Source organism: Meles meles, chromosome 6, assembly GCF_922984935.1.
Source record: "Meles meles chromosome 6, mMelMel3.1 paternal haplotype, whole genome shotgun sequence".
Lineage (NCBI taxonomy): Eukaryota > Metazoa > Chordata > Mammalia > Carnivora > Mustelidae > Meles > Meles meles.
Genome location: NC_060071.1, coordinates 39,147,143 through 39,165,874, shown reverse-complemented (window position 1 = coordinate 39,165,874; position 18,732 = coordinate 39,147,143). Strand labels below are relative to the sequence as shown.

General features: G+C 37.7%; 1 protein-coding gene across 3 annotated transcripts in view; it reads right to left on the bottom strand.

The window, feature by feature from the left end:
* UNC13C (unc-13 homolog C) overlaps positions 1 to 18,732 on the bottom strand; it is a 629,711-nt gene that overhangs the window by 262,217 nt on the left and 348,762 nt on the right. For all 3 annotated transcript variants that reach the window (XM_046009970.1, XM_046009972.1, XM_046009971.1), the window contains exons 16-18: positions 15,064 to 15,220; positions 3,125 to 3,193; positions 976 to 1,065 (exon numbers count right to left, since the gene is read on the bottom strand). In XM_046009970.1, the coding sequence (XP_045865926.1) occupies positions 976 to 1,065; positions 3,125 to 3,193; positions 15,064 to 15,220 (316 nt within the window). The remainder of the gene's footprint in view (positions 1 to 975; positions 1,066 to 3,124; positions 3,194 to 15,063; positions 15,221 to 18,732) is intronic.

Below are 18,732 nucleotides of genomic sequence, written 5' to 3'. Positions count from 1 at the left end.
ATTTCCCCAAGCCACAGTGTTGATGGCGGGCACCACCTGCCAATAAAGTAACACTTCCCTCTGAGCCTGGTTGGAGGCTTACCATCATTCTCTACTCACTGTTCTGGCAGCTGCTGCCAGGAGGTCAGAATGGATATAAATTCTAGTTATCCCAGTCACCCAGTTTAACTGTGATTTTAAGCCAAATGAATTTTATCTGAACTTTAACAAATCTAAGTGACTGCTGCTAGAGTATGGTTTTGTTTTCTGTCTCTCCTATTATACAGTACCATTTTTAGTGCTTCCAGTGAAAACAATCATGGACAGCTGAAAACTGTTCTTTTGGTTTTTTCTGTACAGAAGTTTTCTGAATAAACATCATAAAAGAGCAAAACTTTTTTAGCGCCTAGCCTGACAAGTAGTTTTAGGAAACACTTTCCATCAATTGTCCTGCTTGCCAAATTATGATTGCAAAGCATTTGCTGTTAAAGCAGAGGAGATGGATCTAAAAAGAAATGTCTGCATAGTTTGGTAGACGAGAGTTATACTAATGATTTAAGCAATCAAATCTATTCCTATGTAGACATTTCCAGGACTGAAAACAAGAGTTGCCACAACTGAGGCAAACGTAAAAGAATCAGCTACTCTCTTGGAATGAAAAAGTCAGCAAGACATCTGAGTGAAAAGTAAAATAAGAAGTCAACTCATTTCCATTTAGCATTCGCAGGGATTTTTTTTTTTTTTAGTGAGTGCCATCTTTCTTTAAGACGGATTTAATTTAAAACTACATTTGAGCCAAATGTATCAGAATATTTAGGTATTTAGGATAATCCCTTTCCCACACACCTTAAACCAGAGGATTCACAGCACTGGAAAGTCATCACAGCATAATCGCTGGGGTTGAACGGTCATGACCAAGAGATGCACAAAAACCAGACTTCAATGGGCAATGAATGGGGTATGCCACACCAGATAGCGACAAATAAAATAAGGTACCTTCATCCTAAAAAAGGTGATACTTGTCAGCAGGTCAACAGTTGATTTCAGGTCTTGCAGCCGTTCAGCATTGCTGGCAGGAAAGTTTTCCTGGTTCATTAAGAAATAGAAAATGGGTAAATCATCAGCCTTAAGAGCTTGTGATGGGAAAATAAACGAAAACCAACTTTCTGGGGAAGAAATGGGAAGCGAATTGTGTAAAAATTATAAAAATATTCCTATATTATTCTGAAAATATTCTATCATAAAATATAAAGAGTAAACAATTTGGAAATACTCTTCTTAGTCTTAGAAAGCCACATCCTTCTATTTATTTCCACAGTGCGATAAAAATATACAAAATAGTATCATTCATGCAGTGTTATCATTAATCTTGTTCATATCATAGTTTTATATTCACATAATAGTTTTGCTACTAGAAGTGGAGGGGACAGCATGTAGTTGGAAACATTTTTTTATAGTTTTCTGAAGACAGGCAATTTTTTCCAAAAATACCTTGGGAATTTTACATGTGCTGCATTTACCTTGAGTCACAAAGAAACTTTTAAAAGCTAAAAGAAAAATCAGACCACATGGCAGTGTCTTTCCTGGAAGTACTACGGGTTTCAACAAGTTGATTAATGTGATTTGGTGGAGATGTGATATAAAAATTAAAATGTTCAGAGCTTTGATGTAGAGGGAAGGTATAATTATGAAAATGTTTGATCTGAAGAACAATTTTCACACTGAGAAATTTCTCATTTTAACATGCTTTCAGACTGGCTTTTTAAAGAGCGATCAGAGGGCGCCTGGGTGACTCAGTTGGTTAAGCGACTGCCTTTGGCTCAGGTCATGATCCTAGAGTCCCGGGATTGAGTCCCTCATCAGGCTTCCTGCGACCTTCTCCCTCACTCTCATGCTCTTTCTCTCTCTCATTCTCTCTCTCTCAAATTAAAACAAAACAAAACAAAACAAAAAAAACTTTCAAAAATAAATAAAAAAAATAAATAATAAATAACAATCAGAAAAACCACAGGTAATTTTTAGATATTCATGAACTCACACTGCGTTACAGTGTCCAAATGGTGACAAATGAGGTGGCCTCCAGGCCCTTTTGGCCCCCAAATACCTTTTTTTTTTTTTTAAGATTTTATTTATTTTATTTGACAGACAGAAATCACAAGTAGGCAGAGAGGCAGGCAGAGAGAGGAGGAAGCAGGCTCCCTGCTGAGCAGAGAGACTGATGTGGGGCTCGATCCCAGGACCCTGGGATCATGACCCGAGCCGAAGGCAGAGGCTTTAACCCACTGAGCCACCCAGGCGCCCCCCCAAATACCTTTTTGATTGCCTGCATAGAAGTTGTCTTCTACTAGTGTTAGCCCCCGTTCCAACAGGAAGGGTGAATTTGACAAAATGTAATTTTATAATTTCCAGAAATATGCAATTAAGATACCCATTCATCATGAACTAAAACATGAATGCAGAAGGTCTACATTGTGCAGATATGGAATTATGTTTGAAATACATTATTAAATAAAGAATACAACAGTTATTACTACAGTTTTTTTCTGTAAATAAAATTGATAACTAAATGTTTTGTAACTAAGTTTTTTTTATAACATCATATGTATATTTACACACACATACATGAATATGTTTTGTGTGTGTGTATTTGTGTGTATTTCACCTGGAGGTGAAACGTAGAAGAGTTGACAAGAACTCTGGTTCTCTGTCTCTGTGCTCAAAAGAGCACATTGTACTGATCTAGGAGGAGTAAATCAAGCAATGAGTCCAAGAGGCATCTTAAAAGCTGGGGGAATTGTAGCAGGATATCTTCATTAACGAGGGGTGAGCTTTTAGGATGTGGACTCTGCCACATGTCTACCTCGTGGATTAGCTGCCCCTCAATCTGATAGCTAATATAATAATTATAAAAGTAAAATTACATACACATGTTAACTATTGTAGGCTTATGTGGGGCAAGGTCCCTGAACACGAGACACCAGATTTCCTACTTAAGGGCTTAGCTGTCCAGTGTGACAGAACCTGAGATCCCAACACCAGTATTTTTACTTTCCCACTACACAGTGCATGCTTTTTCATAGTACGACAAGAAAGCATCTCAGCCAAACATGACATTTTACCTTCGGGCAGATAATTTTGTACGTACCCTATACTTTGACAGGTCAATCCTTAAAGAGTTATGCAATTGGTCCAGTAGTTTTATGAATTTTTCCCTCTGTACAAAGCAAACACAAAAGAGGAGAATGGAAATAAAGGGTCATTCTAAACGCAGTCCTCACAACAACTCTTTGAGTTATTGTCCTCCTTCCACAGAAAGGAGGGTTCAAAGATGTCAATGATTATCTAAGTTGATAGCGCGGGTATGTGACATAACAATGCTTCAAATGCAGACCTTTCACACCAAATCCAGGCTCTTGCCAGTAAGCCACAGGGCCTGTGATGAATAAGAAAGTATCCAGAAAGTTGTGCACTTCAGAAAGAGTCCAGATCACTGAATTGCCACTGTACTAATTCACAACACTATGAGTCAGCAAGAAAAACACACTTCCTATCCCCACACACCACTCCAGAAAGAAATGATTGTTTTTTAAGTTTCTCCTAACTATTGAAGTGAGATAGCTATTGTTCTCATCAAGAACAACTTCAAAAAGCATTTTCCTTTTGGTGACAAGTACAGACTTCATAATCTGAAAGTATCGATCACCTTTAAAGTATGTTTATGATTTAGTGTTTTTTTAAAAAAGCACAAAATATCAAGCCAAAAAAATGACGCTTCCCTCTGAGGCAGTTGAACTGACCTCATCATAGGATGTGAAGATAAGAATAGGGAGTCTGCTTATACGGATGAAGTTCTGCTGATTAAATAAAGCAAATAAGTTAGATAAGGTAAAAACATCAAAATCACACAAACTTTATAGGATAGACAATCCCCCATTCTGAGTCTTAGATATCTAATCAAAAATGAAAAAAAAAAATTGGGAGCTTAAGTAAGTAACATTAAATGCCTCAGCCTACATTACTATTCTGTAAATAACAAATTGCACTTTGGAAGAAGTAGAAACTTTCCTAATACTTTCACGTATGAGGTGGATTTATGGGGTTGTAAGTCTTCCCTTGAAGTCACCGATTTTGATGAAGTGAGCTGAATATTATCACGAGTTGATGAATTATTCTTAAGTTGAAACTCCAATTTTCTGAATAACTGCCTTAATCAGGTTTATCTATCAGGCAATAAAGCTTGATACCTCCTCTGTGTTAATCCCTTGTGGAGGCAATGAAGGAGTCTAAGTAATGAACCTTGCCTTCAACTTGCTTGCCACCTTGTTAGGCAGAGAAGACTCTCCAGTAAAACTCTCCATGAAACATACAGATGAGTCGAAGGTCTTAGGTATTTCTTTCCTACTCTTCATCATACCTTTCCAGGGGAAGAAGTGAACTATACTGTCCTTTTTATTAACCCCCATCCCACAACCACCTGGATTAGTAGCTCTCAGTCAAAATAGAAACATGGAAGAGCCCTAACCATCACCAGTTTAGGCCACAGCAAAGTTAATCATTCAATGATTATAAAAGTTAACGTGTTCATGTCATGCCTTGGGATGCTTTATCTGACCTCCGCGGGTGGTACAAATCATCAGGACAGGTGACATGACTGTAGTCATCCGTGCTGATGCCCAACTCATTGGGCCTCTTACTTCCACTGGGACTGACTGTTCTGGTTGTCTGCTTAATATCCATTTTTTCATTCTTCCTTACTAAGAGAACCTCATGACCTTATGAGTCATATGTGTCCATTATGAAATGCCTACCTTCCCAGACCTCTTTTCCTCTAGCAATGGCCATGCAGTAGGATTTTGGCTAATGAGATATATATATACATAGAGTTTATTAAACAGGATAGACTCAGCTAGCATATTGCCAATGAATTATTATTTTAAAGGATTCTAGAAGAGTTTGGCAAACACTATCATATTGGTGTCTGCTATATAATTCTTTATCGGGCTTTTCTCCATCTGCCGTGGGTTTCTTTCCTTCCCCCACATGAAACTCAGACTAGACACAAGAAGGCAAAACAGTTGTGGGACCGCCAGATGAAAAGCTAAACAAGAGATTACACCTAGTGGAGCAGGAAGCTGAGAGCCCTCTCTTCTCCCCTTAGCCCTGTCTGCCCACCCTTCCAAAAAATGACAATCCTGAGCAGCTACACTAGCCCTGAATTCCTTACTACCTTTGGACTTCGGTTACATGGGGAAAAAAAATCTTATTAAGTCTGTTTAATTCAGTTTGTTTCATGCAGCCGAACAGAACGGTGACTGATACAGATCACACGTGTGGACGTCTTACCCAAGTCTTCCGTGCCCAGCTGGAAATTTTACATTCAAGGAACACAGAAATGGGGAGAAAACTGCCAGGCTTGTTGTCTCTAAATTCCAGACAATATCAGATGATGGGAAATTAAAAGTATGCCACTGATTGAATTCTCATAGAGATTCTTTAAACAGCAGGACAGCTTGAAATTTAATTTTATTTATCATTTTTCCATTTAAGTAGAGATTGCCTTTGCAAGAACTGAGGAGGCCTATTTCCTGCATGGTGTGACTGGAGGAATGACGAAAGACTGGGTGATTAAGAAGTGATTCTCCGGAGGAGCATGCCCACAACATCTAAAACCGTCCTGTCGCCCTGCTCTTCCTGCCCAGGAAGGTCTACACAGGCCTGGGATTTGGTAGTGACCACATTAATCAAAACACTGCTATCCGTTATCAAAAACTTATGATTCATTAGGTGATAAGAGTAACTTTAGGGATGCCTGGGTGGCTCACTCGGTTAAGCATGTGCCTTTGGCCCATGTCATGATCCTGGGATCCTGAGATCAAGTCCCACATCGGGTGCCCTGCTCAGGGGGCAGTCTGCTTCTCCCTGCCTGTGCTCTCTACCTCTGTCTCTTGCTTTCAAATAAATAAAATGAATTTTAAAATCTTTTAAAAAATAAAAATAAAAATAACTCTAGGCCAGGGGTCAAAAAACTGTCTGGAAAGAGCCAGGTAGTAAATGTTTTCAGCTTTGTTGCCAGTCGCAACTATTAAACTCTGCCACGGTAGCATAGTAGCTCCCAGAGACCATATAGAAACTAAGGGGCACGGTTGGTCTCCCACAAAGTTTTGTTTTTTAGACAGTGAAATTTGAACTTCACGTAATTCTCATGTGTTGTAAAATGATAGTCTTCTTTTGATATTTTTTTAACCCTTTAAAATGTGGAAGTTATTCTTATCTCCATATGAAACCAGCTGGTGGGCTGATTTTGGCCCAAGAGGACAGGAGGGATTTGAGTAGGGGGGAAGGTATTGTTACCCCACAAATGCATTCAAATCAACACGAAATGTCAACATGTTGCCCTGGGATCCTGGGAACTGGAGAAGGGAAAATCTTCATAAGGAAGGTGTGTAAACACCTCTGTATCAACCTCAGCTTCTCTCTTTCATTTCTTTTTTTCTCAGTATCTCAGTCCAGAAGGAGGGGTGGATTTCACTTGAAACTGATGCTGCTTCAGTGTTGGGGGTCCTCACTGACTTCAGCTTCCCTGAGAAGATCCCTAGCTAGGTGTTCCCATGATCTCAGGTTTCCGTAAACTTTGGAAAAAATAGGATAAGAAGTATTCTGACGTGGACCAGCTAATTGGAAGAACTTTTTTTTTCCAGATCATATCAAAAGCAGTAATTCGTTAAGAAGAACAAAACATTTCAAGTAGAAATTATACATAGCCTATTTTGATATTTTTTGATAATTTAGTTAATCATGGGAACATATGGAAAATAGGCTTACATTTCTTACTGATTCGAGATTAATACTGCTATCAACAGATACAATAAAATTATAAAATGTCACGACATGATGGCATCAGTTACAGACAAATAAATGTGATCGATTCAAAGAGTATTTAAGGAGTCACTTCATAGGCACTGGGAAAGCCCTGAGACAGTGCTCTTCACGGACCTAGAGAACCCCAACATCTCCCTGTCTGACTAAATTTTAGACAGGTTTCTTCCTGACTCTAGGCCCTGATCTCTCTCTCTCTCTCCCTCCCTCTCTTTTTTAGAGCATTCTCTTTAAAAAACTTACAATTGTAAATTCTTTCTCTGCTCCTTTGAAATGTAAATCTTTTTTTTTTTTTTGAGGATCTACATTTTTTTTCCCTTTTTATTAATTTTTTCAGCGTAACAGTATTCATTCTTTTTGCACAACACCCAGTGCTCCATGCAAAACGTGTGAAATGTAAATCTTTTTAAAAGCCTCTAGCTAAGGGATAGTATCTGTAACTCCCAGCCTCTGTGGGGAGGGTAGGAGACTAATTTTGGTGGGTACCAAGTAGTAAACACAAACAGTCTCATCACAGAAAAAGACACTTGCACACCCAAGAATAAGTTAATGAGCTGGACATATGCCACTGATCAAATTTCCCCTCAATAGCTTCAGGTATTTTTTTCTCCAGCTTATTCCAGCTCTTAAAAACTCTATCTTTTGTTTTAGTATAGCTAAGTTTAGAGGGAGCCCTAGCCTCTCCCGCTAGGGCAATAGATAGCCTCAGATTGTTTTCATTGACTGTTTAACTCTCTCAGGCACAATTTTTGCTTGGATATCACATACAAAAGAAATATAATAAATGTTTTCCCAAACTTAATGGAAGTCAATAAAATGTGTGTCGCATTATCAATAAATCTTGAAGTTAATAGAAACTTTCCTAAAACATCAAATAAAAACATTTGATCAACTCAAAAAAAAAGTTTGATCAACTCTTGTAAAGACTGCATTATCTTTTTTCAATAAAAAAATTATATTGCAGAATTTTCACTATATGAAGAAGTGATCAAAGAATTTGCCCTCAAAAACTCTAGAAAAACTTTTAAAGAGATGTATCGGGAAGTTAATGAAAATATCATGTTGTTTTTCTGGAATTTGTAATGTTTGTGGTATCCCACTATAATAACTTGAAATTCATTGGGATTCATTTTTTATTAGAAATGAATATTACTTTTCTATTGACAATGTGTATTCTTCTGAAAAAGAGTTTCATCAAATTACACAAGGTTTAGGCAGCACAAAGCTTAGATCCACCTTTGCGCGCATCAGCCCTATCACTAATTTCTATGTAGTCCTCCTGTATTCAATACCGGAGCTGGTTTAATCATTCTTCTCTCCTCAGAGTGGCTTTCTGGAGTTCTGAGACTGGAAAACTCAGCACCATATTTGCCAAACTCCTTTGCAAGTGTATGCAATTATGTTAGTTTCTGCCTTCTAGACGCATGTGCACTCTACATTTGTAAAGTAGACAGGAGGAGATGGAGGCCCACTTCCTGCTTCTTGGTTTACTTCTGCTGCTAAGTCAAGTCCTAGAGACATGCAGTTCCCAGTCTCTGGTCACTAGGTTTGTGGTTTCAAAAAGATAGCTGCATTAACAGAAGCCACCTTCTGATTCCTCACCTTCCTGACTGTAAGTAAGCTCACAACTTCTCTTGCAAATCAGTTTCACTATGATATTTTGAGGGTTATTATAGAAGAATCTTCGGCCAGGCCTTCCTATGATATTATAAGCACCCAATCCCCTCTGCCAAATCCCTTTCTACTTAAAACTTCTAGGATGGTTTCTATTACTACACCTGAACTCTGATACACATTCTCTCTCTCCCCTCTACAACATCTCTTCTACAGGTTAACTTTCTAAATCAAAGTTCTATCAGATTACACCCTAAGCTTCAAGAATAATGTCCAAATATCTCAGTAAGTTTAAGAGGCCCTCAACAATCTATTATCAACCCAGTTGTACAGCTTCTTCTTCTACTACCATTTTTTATTCTATTTGCCCTACTCAGTAGGCAGGCTACCTTCCACACACTTTGAATTTATTTTGTATCTTTACTCTTGATGTTACTCAAATGTCTTTCCAGACCTAAGTAGTTATCCTACTACTTCCTGAAGCTTGGGAAATACTACTCATCCCTAAAAGCCCTGTTCCTTCTGTCAAACTTTCATGAGCCCCTGAAAAGAATCAGTCATTTGTTCCTCTTAAATTTCAAAGCAAATTTGTTAATATAACCTCCTTTGACACAATCATATTTTGGAAGTGACTTATGGTTATCACTACATATGGTTAGCGACTATCCCATTAATTTCAGAGATTAGAAGTTACCTTTTATCTTTCAGTCCCTTCACTACCTGCTGTAGTGCCTTACATGAGGTATCACATGAATACATATCAAATGAACAAGTGGACAAATAGAAGAACATATGTAATGGCAAAGAAATATTTATTAGCATTTGCTTATTTATTTTTACCCAACACTGGCTGGGTCAAAGAGGATATATATGTTAGAAAAAATGAACTAGATAAATATCAATTTTACTAATAATTCATTGTATTTTAAGATAACTCAATAAATTTTCTAAAGACTTTTCTTTAAAGTTGAGATATCGAACCCCAACTCATGGAGTTTTCTTCCTTTCCAACCCTTGATCTACCCTGGTGTTTTCCACACCCACAGGGATGTTTTATCCAAAAAATTTCTTTAATCTTCCTGACTCCAAGCTTTACAATCAATGGTGTGCTATTAAATCATCTCTTCAAAAGAAAAATGCCTTGATTTTTAGCATTTGCCAATTTCCATGATGTTAGTATTCTCAGTACTTCTGGTTTCAAGGACGGTTATGTTCACCAACTAGCTTGCAGTATTCCTGAAAATTCAGCGGTCATGGCCTGTGAGCAGGTTTAACTAAACTATAACAGTCTTATACTTAATTTTCAACAATCTACTTCCAGAGCTACATCTTGGACCCAAGACTTTCCCTTTGAAATTTTAACTGAAATGTATTATGTTCCTACATAAATCTTTTGTCTCTGTCTCTCATGGTGCAACTTCTCAAACCTAGATCCCATGGTGAAATCTATGTACTAATTCACTCACCCTTCCATTGCCTCTTTTCTACAAAATTTCCATCTGGAGTCAATCCAGTCTTCTGCCGTGTCTGTTACATGAGCAACAGAATGCTGCAAAATTCTGAGAAAATCTGACAGCCACATGCATTGTTGTGACAATGTGATTTATGCTTCTCAACATCAAACGAGACCTTCAACTTTTCTAGGAATTCCTCTGACATGGCCCTGAAGCATTCCCCTTTCTATTCCCTCTGATAACTTATCTAAACCTGCCATAACCTCCTTCCCCTCCTGCATCTGTATCATAGCCCCTGTCTTATAGGTGAGCATTTCCTGTTCCTGCAGACAACCACAGAGAAAATTATGGAAATGGGGTATGAAAACCCAACTTTTCACTCCAGTATCAAAAGGTCCCAGTTGTCTGCAAGGATACTTACATTATTCCTGAAATTTCAGAAAGGAACTTGTCCTTTCTCATTCCAAAGAATGTCCCTCCTTTTGTCCTCTCAACCACCTATTCTTCTTTCTCTTCTGCAATGTCACTGCATCCCATGTTCTCCATCTGATAAACCTGCGACTTCACTGCCACAACTTGTTCCTTTCCTGATAACCTATAAACACGTTTCAATTTACCTTATTAAATTAGAAAAAAATCCTTACCCGACCAGCCAGTAAAAATAAAATCTTTTTCATGACAAATCTTCCCTTGACCATTTTTCCCTTTTCATTCCAGTTCCTTAACAAAACAGTCTGTTTCCTCTGCCATATTCATCCATTCATTCAAGTTTATTATAAAATTAATATAAATATAGGTCACTTTTACAATGCCAATATAAAGATGACTACAAAGCAAAACAACAAAATATTAACTGTCGTCCTACCAGGTGGCTGTATCATTGGCATTTTGGCACATTTCCTTCCAGTCTTATTTCTAAACCAGTTGTGTGTGTTGTTTTCAATGTTGGAATTAGATTGTTTACAGAATTAATTTTGTTTTCATTTATCATATCATGGACAGTGCTCAATTTTATGAACTTTTCTTTAAAAACATGATTTTTGGTGATTGCATTATATTTTAGTGAATAAATGAACCTAATTTGCACAACGATTCATCAATGCCATTCACTGAAGGACACAATGAAATTAGGCTTCAATGTCAACTGCTTCACTAGATAATTACCTCCTATTTCCCAAATTTAAAGGGGTCATTTCTTTCCCCATCTTACTTGAAGTTTTTCCAACAGTTGACAGTCTTATACAGATGCCTTTTCTCAAAATAGTTTCCCCTTGTCTTTCATAATATGACATTTTTTATTATCATTTTCATCCAATTTTTCTAATCATTTTCCTCAACGAAGTTTTCTTGTTCCTTTTCTTCACACCCAACTCTTGAACATTTTTTATCCAAAGCATGACCAGAAATAATGATTGTACGCATGTCTGAAATGTCTAAATTATAAGAGTGATGGTTTTCTTTTCCTAAATATGTGTTTGTTTACAATCCTCATAAGTAAGAAGAGTTGGGGCACCTGGTTGGCTCAGTGGTTTAAAGCCTCTGCATTCAGCTCAGGTCATGATCCCAGGGTCCTGGGATGGAGCCCCACATCGGGCTCTCTGCTCAGCAGAGAGGCTGCTTCCCTTCCTCTCTCTCTCTCTCTCTGCTTGCCTCTCTGCCTACTTGTGATCTCTGTCTGTCAAATAAATAAAATCTTAAAAAAAAAAAGTAAGAAAAGCTTTTTCCACTGGCTTATTACTTAGATACTCAAAATGTCTGGGTTACACCTTTGAGAAGGATGAAGAAGGACCAATATAATGATATTCTTGAATCAGAAGAAACAGATCAGATTCAGAATTCAGGTAAACAAGAACCTTTGGCCATAAATTGGAGGTGGGAGACATTATACTTAGATACCTCTGACTGAGCAAGTAGGATTATTTTCAATAGGCAGAGAAAAATACACTCACATTTATATACCAAATCATCATTTTATCAAAATGTAGCTTGAGGAAAAAAAATTTTTGACCCTCTTCCACAATAAGTTGTTTGATTTGTAAAATAAGGTTTTTTATAATCATGTTGTCACTGAAAAGTAGCGAAATCAATTTGGTTTTTCTTCTTTGGGTCAGCAGGAAGTTCTATCTCATTTTCCTCCAGGTAGCTTTTATGACAGATATTAATCATATAGACATGTCTTCTTTTTCAGAGCTACAAAGGCTCAGTGTTCCACAACGCTGGCTTATTCTCTACAAGGTGCCCAGGCAGAATATTAAAAGCAAAACAATTTCATAACACTGAGTGCTTTATGTTACAGGTAAAATCTCAAGACAGTCTTATTATCAAGATGAGGTTTTTATAGCAAAACCATTCTGATGATCTGTTATCAGTTATAATCGTATTTTGTTGAGTTGGTCAGGGACAGCTCTTTGGTCCTAGCTCGTACAAAACTCAACATGTGTAACAGAAGTAGCTGATGGTATGCTGTTTATACAGTAGGTAGAGCAGGAGAGATGAAATCCTCACACCTGATACCTATAGAGCATTTTCAACTTCTACAAACTGGATTATCATATTTTACCTCATTTGCTTTCATCTTCAATTTGAGAAACACATTAGAAAGGTAGATGTTATCTTCATTGAGCAGATTGAGAAATTCAAGCTAGAATGACTGGATTGGCTTGCTAAATTTGAATACAAACTCAAATCCCATGACTCCTAACCCAGATAGCATTTTCATCTACTAGTACTTACTTTGATTTGTCATTAAATAACAATGACTTTTTCCTTTGATTCATTCCAACTCATCTCACATGCCTCATATGTATTTTCTTTCAGATAAAAAGGACAGAAAAACTGTATACACAGCAGCACATTTTTCCCCCTACTGACTTCACACACTTTTATTTGCTGAGTCTCATTTGTTTCTACTCTATGACACATAACCCAAAATTTAATTTCTACCAACATAATAACAAAAATCTATTCAGTGAACCAATTCTGAAGTACAGTGGAAAAAGTAACTATGTTGTCATGAAAATCATTTTTCTACAATGGATCTTAGTTTCATGTATACACACACGAAAGTAAAAATACTTGTTTGATAGGGTTATTGAACAGAGCTACTGCCAACCAAGTTACATGCCCTAGTCACAATTGTGTAAGTAAAGACAGCTTTCTCTCCAGACAGCTTTCCCTTTCCTTCCCTGTCTTCATCCCCAAAGACACCAAGAACTGTTGATTCTATGCCATGAATAGCTCTGAAATTTGTCTTTTCTTCTCCATCTTCACTCATTTTGTCTTAGTTTAGATCTGCACCATGTTACTGCACTTACTATAAATTATATCCTGTTTCCAGTCTTGTTGATTTCAATTTAATGAGGCTTATAGAGAATGAGTTCCAGTGACAGTTACACTAAATACTTGAGTTTCCTTGAGATACCTGCATTCCTACTTTTCAATGCATCTTTGATGCGTGTGACTACTTCAGGTAGACAGTCTTCATTGGGTACAGATAGTTCTTAAGACTCTTTAAACACCTACCACATTTTGATGGATTCCTTTCTCACATTGAGGTCCTTCATCCATTTGGAGGGAAACAGTTAACAAAACCAAAAGACAACTGACAGAATGGGAGAAGATATTTGCAAACGACATATCAGATAAAGGGCTAGTATCCAAAATCTATAAGGAACTTAGCAAACTCAACACCCAAAGAACAAACAATCCAATCAAGAAATGGGCAGAGGACATGAACAGACATTTCTGCAAAGAAGACATCCAGATGGCCAACAGACACATGAAAAAGTGCTCCACGTCACTCGGCATCAGGGAAATACAAATCAAAACCACAATGAGATATCACCTCACACCAGTCAGAATGGCTAAAATTAACAAGTCAGGAAATGACAGATGCTGGCAAGGATGCAGAGAAAGGGGAACCCTCCTCCACTGTTGGTGGGAATGCAAGCTGGTGCAACCACTGTGGAAAACAGCATGGAGGTTCCTCAAAATGTTGAAAATAGAACTACCCTATGACCCAGCAATTGCACTACTGGGTATTTACCCTAAAGATACAGACGTAGTGATCCGAAGGGGCACGTGTACCCAAATGTTTATAGCAGCAATGTCTACAATAGCCAAACTATGGAAAGAACCTAGATGTCCATCAACAGATGAATGGATAAAGAAGATGTGGTATATATACACAATGGAATACTATGCAGCCATCAAAAGAAATGAAATCTTGCCATTTGTGACGACGTGGATGGAACTAGAGCATATCATGCTTAGTGAAATAAGTCAATCAGAGAAAGACAACTATCATATGATCTCCCTGATATGAGGACATGGAGAAGCAACATGGGGGGTTAGGGGGATAGGAGAAGAATAAATGAAACAAGATGGGATTGGGAGGGAGACAAACCATAAATGACTCTTAATCTCACAAAACAAACTGGGGGTTGCTGGGGGGAGGTGGGATTGGGAGAGGGGGAGGGGGCTATGGACATTGGGGAGGGGAGGCGAACCATAAGAGACTATGGACTCTGAAAAACAACCTGAGGGTTTTGAAGGGGAGGGGGTGGGAGGTTGGGGGAACAGGTGGTGGGTAATAGGGAGGGCACGTTTTGCATGGAGCACTGGGTGTTGTGCAAAAACAATGAATACTGTTATGCTGAAAAAAATAAATAAAATGGGAAAAAAAAACAAAAAAAAACACCTACCACGTTTTACTTCGATGTGCCAATATCTATCAATAACAGTAGAAACCAATCAGAGGTATAAATGGAGGCTAATAGTCTCGAGAGAAGTCAACCAAACTCACTTTTACCAGGGAGCATCTGAAAGGGTGAATCCTAACTTTGCATATATGGAGAAAGTCCTATAAAGTCCCAGTATTCTTTCAGAAAATTGATGTGACCTCATTGGAAAAGGTCATTCCATATAGGGTGACTTCATTCCATGAAGATGCCTACTGATGACCCTAGTTATTTTACAGGGTACGTTTCCAATGAACTTTTAGCTTTTGCCCATTATACTGTAAGATATTCTCTACGAAGTGCCTCCTGCAGTGAGATTCCAAGAATATCTGGAATCCAAAGTCTGTTGAAAATGTTACTCCCATAAGCTAGTAGGAATCTGAAAATCCAAAAATACTTACACCAAAGTTGGTAGCAGCAAATCGATCCGAGGCAGAAACTTGCACGTTTGTTGAAACTGTTGTGTGAGCATAGAAAGCATTTATATTCGCCAACAAGGTGCTCATGACAGCAGGGACGCCCGGGCACATGTATTTAGAAGACAGACATGAAAAGTGCCTACAAGACAAAAACATTAAGCACTCTTAAAACACAAACCAATTAATTCATGTAACAGCGCACCCTCTAATACCAGTGATTAATTCCTTAACTACATCTATGAAAAAGAACAAAAACTCCCACAATCTCCACTACATGAAAGAGAAAGCAATTTCAGCTTTTAAAAATGTCTCATTCATAAATGGGAGGTGGCTTAATTAGAACATGATTTGTCCCAGGGATGAGTGCATAATTCAGCTGTGGGAGTGTTGCGTGTACACATCCAAAGTGCAATTTCCAATGGCATCCAGCGCTGATGGAAAGAAATTCCACGGGAGTCTCCCCTTCTCCAGCAACTATGCCGTCACTTACTTAGTTCCCGAAATGCTCTATTTCAACCAGAATGCCCTTTCATTCTTGTATTCCTATCACACTGATGAACCAAGAGGCTCTCCTTTTCTTTTTTTTTTTTTTTAAGAGTTTATTTATCTATTTATTTATTTATTTGACGGACAGAGATCACAAGTAGGTAGAGAGGCAGGCAGAGACAGACAGAGGAGGAACTACGCTCCCTGCTGAACAGAGAGCCTGATGTGGGGCTTGATTCCAGGACCCTCGGATCATGACCTGAGCCGAAGGCAGAGGCTGAGCCACCCATGCACCCCAAGGCTCTCCTTTCTTTGCAAGTCTACCAAACAAGTGAACTTAACATCTGACTTGAGTCCAGTTTCTGGAATTTTGTCATCAGGATACCTTCCAGAAGCAGTTTGGCTTTCCTGGCATTTTGCTGCAACCAGGATTTAATAAGGCAAATGGATGAATAGTGAGGACAGATTGAATTATGCCAGCTCAATGCTTAAAGACCATTTCTTTTAAACCCTGAATAATAGTATCATTCACAGACATCAGAAGCATCCAATGTTCAGTTCTGTTACTTCTCTCAAGAAAACCTGTTTCATTTGAACTATAACAAAAGAGTTGAAAATTGAAAACACAGCTTATGATAAAAGTGAGAAGATAAAATACAGAGGAAAGAAATTTTCAGTGTGCGATCTGATGCTATTTTGTTTTCCTATGTCAGTAATTTTTCCTTCACTTAGGCTTCTCTGAATTCCGTATTACTAAACTCAATCACAGAATGAACAAACATAAATAAATGCCCTGACTGACACCTCAAAAGAAATGGATGATGGTCCTGGAAATGGTGGCTTCTCTTAGATCTTAGCTATGTCACTCACGCAGCTTGTCGAGATACTAGCTGATAAAAATAGGTCAAAGTTTTAAACACAGATCTTTGAGGATTATGAATAACAAAGCCTGCTGTGGGAGCTGCATAATGTTTTGCTATTTAACCCTAGAAATACATTATCACTGATTGCTTCCTTTAGGTAAATGATACCTACTTTGACTTTATTATACACTAAATTAATTATATCTGTTAAGAATATCACAAATAATATAAAGATATTAAAAATAGAAAGCAAAATCTCTTAACCCTATGTATCTCTCTCTCTCTTTTTTTTTTTTTTTTTGAGTAATTCACAATAATAAAATTTGTTAGACCCAAGTTAGAGGTTAAGAGTCCTGGAATATGCAAGACCTAAATGTAATGGTACAGGGGATGGCACAAGAAAAATATACATACCTAGGGGGGAACAAGAGTTATAGAAACATCAGTTTATCAAAATAAATTGGTAAGAAACTCAAACACAAGAAGTTTATTATCCTGAACATGCTTTATATGTTTAAAGGGATACTGGAGGTCACCAGGATGAACAATCTTGCTTTTGGTTTTAAAAACAAGGCATCCATATCTCCCTGATGCAGCCAAGTGTCACCTAGTATTTAAATCTGGTTGCTGCCACCTTCTGATTTTTGGTGCCCATGAGATCAATAACAGTGTAGCAGGGACTATAAGGAGAAATAATGGACAAACATAATACATATTCTGAAGGTGCTTCTAGCGTGAATTCTGTAGGTGAAATTCAAAGTCTTATAAGGAAGATGACACAATTATTGAACAATGTTCATTGCTTATAAGCCATCTGAGAGGGAAAATGAGCATAATATGGGGAGACCAGGGATATAAACAAGCAAGCTTTGCCTCTTTTATACTTTGAGCTGGTAAACTTAGTGTTTTAATGATGAATGTTTTAGTGTTTTAATGATGAAAATGCCCTACAAAATTGTGGCTCTGGGGACTTTGAGAGATGTAATTTTGAGTTACCTAGTGTAACACAATATTTGCTATGTACTTATCATTATGTTAATATATACTCATAAAAGCAGAAAAGCAGTAAAAAATACACTGGTTTTCATACTTTAAAGTTTTCTTCAAAAAATAATTCAATTTGTAGCTAAATGGTAGGGTTATAATACTCTCTCCTATTAGAACTGATTAGAAATAGAATTAGAATTGACTGTAGTATTTTTCCGTTCTTTAACCTTTCATTTTGTTTGTTTGTTTGTTTTAATTAAAGGCATCTGGCCAGAGTCCTCTCTCTTCAATAACTACACATTTACTATCTTCCTGGAACTATTTTTCATGACAGGAATCTAAAGTTGTTTAAAACATGCTCCTGGAGTAAAATATGTATACCCTAATCAAGAGGACACACACTAAAGACTAATTTTCCCATGCAAGAGAAAGTGCTATTACAGAATCATGTAAAAGTTTTTGTCCTATTACAGAGTTATCCACTGGCTAGAGGAAGTCTGGAAGCCCAGAGATGGAGGATGCAAGTTCAAAGGCTGATTGGAGTCCACTGGTGGTAAGCCCACAGAGGAGACATCAGAGGGAAATGTCTGAGTCAAGGTCTTGAGGATTAAAATTCATGCAATGGCTTTACAGAAGAGTAAAGAGTTTAGTGTACCCAGAATTTGTCCAATAAATATATATTTTTTAATATCTTAATTTATTTTATTTTTTTCAGTGTTCCAAGATTAATTGCTTATGCACCACACCCAGTGCTCCATGCAATATGTGCCCTCCTTAATACCCACCACCAGGTTCACCCATCCTCCCATCCCCCTCCCTTCCAAAACCCTCAGTTTGTTTCTCAGAGTCCACAGTCTCTCATGGTTCATCTCCCCCTCAGATTTCCCCAAATTCACTTTTTCTTTCCTTTTCCTAATGTCCTCCATATTATTGCTTATACTTCACAAATAAGTGAAACCATATGATAATTGACTTTCTCTGCTTGATTTATTTCACTCAGCATAATCTCCTCCAGTCCTATCCATGTTGATACAAAAGTTGGGTATTCATCCTTTCTGATGGTGCACCTGGGAAAATTGGACAGCTATGTAGAGAAGAATGAAACTAGACCATTCTGTCACACCATACACAAAGAAAAATTTGAAATGGATGAAAGACCTCAACGTGAGGCAGGAATCTGTCAAAATCCTAGAGGAGAACATAGACAGTAACCTCTTTGACATCAGCCACAGCAACTTCTTTCAAGACACATCTCCAAAGGCAAAGGAAATAAAAGCAAAAATGAATTTTTGGGACTTCATCAAGATCATAAGCT